Source organism: Equus quagga, unplaced genomic scaffold, assembly GCF_021613505.1.
Source record: "Equus quagga isolate Etosha38 unplaced genomic scaffold, UCLA_HA_Equagga_1.0 HiC_scaffold_6982_RagTag, whole genome shotgun sequence".
Taxonomy (NCBI): Eukaryota; Metazoa; Chordata; class Mammalia; order Perissodactyla; family Equidae; genus Equus; species Equus quagga.
Window position 1 is genome coordinate 1 of NW_025794428.1, and position 4,563 is coordinate 4,563.

At 62.0% G+C, this 4,563-nt stretch overlaps 1 protein-coding gene across 1 annotated transcript; it reads left to right on the forward strand.

The window, feature by feature from the left end:
- Positions 1 to 2,833, forward strand: LOC124232519 (testis-specific Y-encoded protein 1-like). Its single transcript, XM_046649480.1, has 6 exons — positions 1 to 309; positions 1,385 to 1,462; positions 1,641 to 1,752; positions 1,881 to 2,026; positions 2,131 to 2,220; positions 2,712 to 2,833. Exons 1-5 carry the CDS (start codon positions 1 to 3, stop codon positions 2,203 to 2,205), a joined length of 720 nt encoding a protein of 239 aa, XP_046505436.1. The 3' UTR covers positions 2,206 to 2,220; positions 2,712 to 2,833.
- Positions 2,834 to 4,563: the final 1,730 nt, after the last annotated feature.

Here is a 4,563-nt window from a genome sequence, read left to right on the forward strand (position 1 = left end):
ATGGAAGTGGTGGAAGTGGTGGAAGTGGTGGCGGAGGAGGACAGGGGTCAGGAGGCCGACGAGGTGCAAGCGGAGGAGCCGGAGGAGAACCCAGAGCAGCAGGGGCAGGAAGAGCCAGTGCGGGGCCCGACGACCGCAAGACCCCCCCTGGAGGCGCTGGAGGCCCTTCAGCTGGAGCTGAGCTCTGTGAGTGCGCGAGCCCGCAGGGCCTACTCTCGACTGAAGCGCAAGATCAGTCAGAGGCGGAAGCCCCATCTAGATCGGAGAGGCGCCATCATCCGGAGCATCCCTGGCTTCTGGGCCAAAGTCGTATCCTTTCTGCGCTGCTCCTGGGGGTTGGCTGAGAGGAGGCGGAGGCAGAGGCGGGTGGAGGGCGCAGGGCGGTGGGTGGTGGGCGGTGGGCTGCGCAGGGGGCGGAGGGCGGAGGGAGGGAGCCTCCAAAGGCACCCCTTCGGTGCCAAGTGAGGGGCCGAGGCCAAACCTCTAGGCGTCTGAGCAGAAACTAGGGGCGAGTCCTTTTGGCCTGCTGGTCACACGTGAACACTTCCTGGGGACAAGGAGCAAATGTCAACGCTCACAGATGACAGTAGCACCAGGTACCCTTCACACGGCGCAGATCTGGAAAGGACACAGGTTCCTGGGAAAATCCCAGGCGACAGGGGAGTCCGCACAGCCACCCAGCTGGTCAGGGCCTGTGTAGCTGTCCCGGCCACCTCAGGGCCAAAAACACAAGGTCGTCCGTCCACACGGGGGTTTAAGCTGGACGACGCTGCCGTCTCTGGCAAGACTTCAGGTCCTGGGACAAACTGGCAGGTGGGCTACCAGCTCGGCGTCTGCCAGCCCTACACAGACACGCACGCACACGCACACGCACACACACAGACACAGACACACACACACACACACACACGGGCACACTGTCTGGAGCGCCCTCCCACAGCACCGTGGGAGTCCCACAGAGCTCCAGACACAGCCCTGCAGCCCGTTGTGAACACAGGGAGCTCAAGCAAGACACGCAGCTTCAGGGGATCACACACACCCGCTCAGAGAAGCCATGAGTCAGGGACAAGGCACAATCCAGACATCGTCAGTACTGACTTGCCTGCACCCAGCCCACACAGGACAGGTGGCGGCCAGGAAGGGTCAGGAAACAGGCCCCCCGCGTGGTAGTGTTAGTGCAGACAGCCCCGGGTGTGCACCAACCCGAGGCCCCACAGCCCAGGGCATGTCTGATGAAAGGGCAGGAGCTGAGGAGCGTGGGGGCCCGGCAGTGCCTGGAGTCCCGCCAGGTCACCGTGGCAGCCTGTTCCTTTCACCCCAGACGGGCCCTGTGGCTTCCGGTTCCTTTTGCCGTAGCATCTGAAGCCTCCTTGACCTGAAGCGGATTCTGAACCACCCCCACGTGTCAGTGCTGATCAGGGAGCAAGATGAAGACATGCTCAGCTACATGCTGGATTTGGAGGTCAGGCTGCGGAGACTGAAGCTGGCGGCCGGCGGGCGGGGCGCCGGGATGGGGTTGGGGGGGGCGGGGAGGAACGGGGATGGGGTTTGAGCGGGACAGGGGCAGGCGACGCAGTTCATCCCTGCCATCAGGACACCTACAGGAGATTTCACCCTTCTCGTCCTCTTTGGCGTGGCAGGTGGAGGAGGCGAGCTCCCCCGAGTACCGCTGCAAGTTGATGTTTTTCTTTCGGAGCAACCCGTACTTCTGGAACAAAGTAATCGTTAAGGAGTATCAGCTTAGCGTGGCTGGTAAGAGGTGGCTCCCAGGATGGGGGCGGGTGCGGCGCAGGGGTGGGGGCTGGGGCTGGGGCTGGGGCTGGGCGTGGGGGTGCAGTCTAGGTCAACGTGGTCCTTCCCTCCCTCCTGCCTTCCTCCAGGATACAGGGCGTCTCGTTCCACGGCAGTCCAGTGGTTCTGGGATTATGAACGGGGAGCCCCCAGCCGCAGGCAGGATACCACCAGTCTGACCTTCTTCAACTGGTTGTCCGACCACAAGTACCCAGGGTCTGACAGGATTGCTGAGGTGGGGCTCCTCCGGCCAGCTTCCCCAGTGGCCGAGGTGGAGTCCCCGGCTGCTTGGGAGAGCGGTCTGGGCCCTGTCCTCACCTGCCCTGTTTGCCCTCCCAGATCATCATCGAGGACCTGTGGCCCAATCCCCTGCAGTACTACCCCAGGGAGGCAGGCAGCCAGAGACGGAACTGAGAGGAGGACCTGTCGGTGAGGAGCCCGGGGGCTGGGGGCTGGGCACTGGGCGCTGGCGTGTGTGTTGGGGGGGCGGGGGGAGGGGCGTCCCTGGGACACTCGTCGCACAAGCGGGCAAGCAGAGGCCCGCGGGAGTACAGGGAGTGACAGCAGGTCCTAAGGGCATCAGGGTGACACAGGGAGCCTGGAGAACTGCAGTGCAACACGGGTTCTGAGGAGAGAAGCTCAAGGCAGACGAAGCAGTGTGAACGTCCAGCATCACTCAGAATCAGCTGCGTCATTAACACCGTTTCTCTGAGCTGTCGTTCCATGGCCATGAACCCAGCCTCGGGCCTCCCACTGCCCCCTTTAATTTTGGCTCGCCCAATCTTCCTCCTACCACCCTTTCCACAAAGCTCTGTGAATCTTCTTTCTGCCAAGGCTTACTCCGCTGTCCCGTCACTTTTCTGTTTGGATCACCACAGTCGTCGTCTCATTTCCCTAAGCACGTCTTTTGTCTCCCACAGCCATACTGAGAATACTGGCCATCATGCAGAGATTACGGAGGGCCGTTTGTAAGCCATGCGTGGAGGAAGCTTAAGAAATCACAACGGGGCAGTGACCATCTTTCCTGGGCAGGGCCTTGAAAAATTAAAACAATCTTCACCACTTCTCTGAGAAGCTATGTTTGTGTGAGCGTGCGTGTGTGTGTGCGCGCGCTAGCCCGCGCAGGGGAACTCCCAGATCTTCAGCCGACCATCATGGACTGTCACACTGTGCCAAAAAGAGTAGAAAACCTAAGAAGCCACTTGAGATGAAGATGAATGGTCGGCATGGTTCTCATGCGTCGAGTGTGTGTGTCTGTTGCGTGTTGTTTGTGTACGGGGTTGGGGTGAGTCAGTGAATAATTGAACTCCGCGTAGGCTTGTTAACGTGCTGCCTGGGAATTACCAGTCCACGGGAGGGCTGGGCCTGGAAAGTTGTAGACAGGGGTAAACCATGCTTCGGGATTGCCTCTGAGGCCGCGAGTCTTCCTGTGGGCTGGGGGCTGGGGAGGAAGAAGCGATAAGGGAAGGGCCAGCTAACTGGGGCTTTGCCCATTCTCCCAAGGGGAATAGGGACGTTCCAGGAAAGGGCCTGCTGAGCAGGGGCCTAAAATGTCCAGTCATAGCGCGCCCCCTGGGCTCCCTGCCCCGTGTCCCCCCAACGCAGCACGCCTGAACCCCACCCTACACCCAGCCCCGGGGACCCCCACCCCGCCGTTTACCCAGCCCCACTCACTCCTACCCCACCTTCCAACCAGCACGTCACACCCAAATCCCACCCTACACCCAGCCCCCCTCACCCCTACACCACCCTACACCCAGGCCACTTCACCTCGACCCCACCCTCAGCCTCCTCCGGCACACCCAGCCCACCTCCAGGCACCTCACCCTCGACCCAACCCACCCCGCCCCTACCCCCAGCACATCCCTCACCCCACTTTGCGCTACACCCAGCCCCACTTCCCCCTCCCCAACCGACCCCAGCGACACCCAGCCCCCTCAGGCCCTCTTGTAGCCAGAGCTGTGTCTGCTCCAGGTCTGTTCCTTCTCCTGGGCCTGATGCAGAGTATGCCGACAGGACCCTGCAGAGTGGGGGGGTCCCGGGCAGTTGAAATCGTGAGCAGTCAGCCCTTCTGTCAGGACGTCGGATCTTCACTGGAGTGTTTCCTGAGGACAATCGTCCTCCTCTCTGGCACTAGGGCCCCTGACTGTTTGGGTCCCTTGGCTGATTCGCGGAGCCGTGGCTGGATGTCTTCAGCCTACCTGCCCTGTAGGCTGTCCCGTATGAAGACACAGCCGCCTCCACGCGCGACCACCAGGGGAAGACATCCACACAGGGTGGGTCGCCCCAACATCGCTCGCCTTGCCTTTGGCCCTTTGCGTTTCGCACCGAAACATGAGACCCTGGAGAAAGGAGGGAAGTCAACGAGGCCTTTCCGTCCCCAGCGAAACAGCTGCTCTCTGGGGGTGGCCCTTTTGCCCGCCTCCCCAGAGCCTGAAGCCCAGTAATGCCTCGCCTGGCCCTGGCCACACCCAGCTTCCCTGCCCCACAGTCCCTGCATACACACAGGCAGGCGTGCACCTGGCCCCAGACACGCACTCACGTGCACACCCGTGCACACGCCCACTCCTCACAACTGCATCTCCCTCCCACTCCCTCCGAACCCTGCCCCTGAGGACTAGGCTGCCAACGCCTGTGATTCCTGGGGGTTCGCGCTGCGTCTCCTGGGACACCTGCTTTAACAAGGATCCCGACCCTAGGAGGTCACCTAGGTCAGGTGGGTCCGGTCACTGTGGGGCAGACCTCCGAGAGGAGGGGTACCCGGTGAGGCTC

Excerpts from the sequence above, each read along its gene's own strand:
- LOC124232519 (XM_046649480.1), top strand. The coding sequence starts at position 1 with ATGGAAGTGGTGGAAGTGGTGGAAGTGGTGGCGGAGGAGGACAGGGGT. Across the intron at positions 1,463-1,640 it reads GCTACATGCTGGATTTGGAG|GTGGAGGAGGCGAGCTCCCC; the intron begins GTCAGGCTGCGG and ends TTGGCGTGGCAG. Across the intron at positions 1,753-1,880 it reads GTATCAGCTTAGCGTGGCTG|GATACAGGGCGTCTCGTTCC; the intron begins GTAAGAGGTGGC and ends GCCTTCCTCCAG.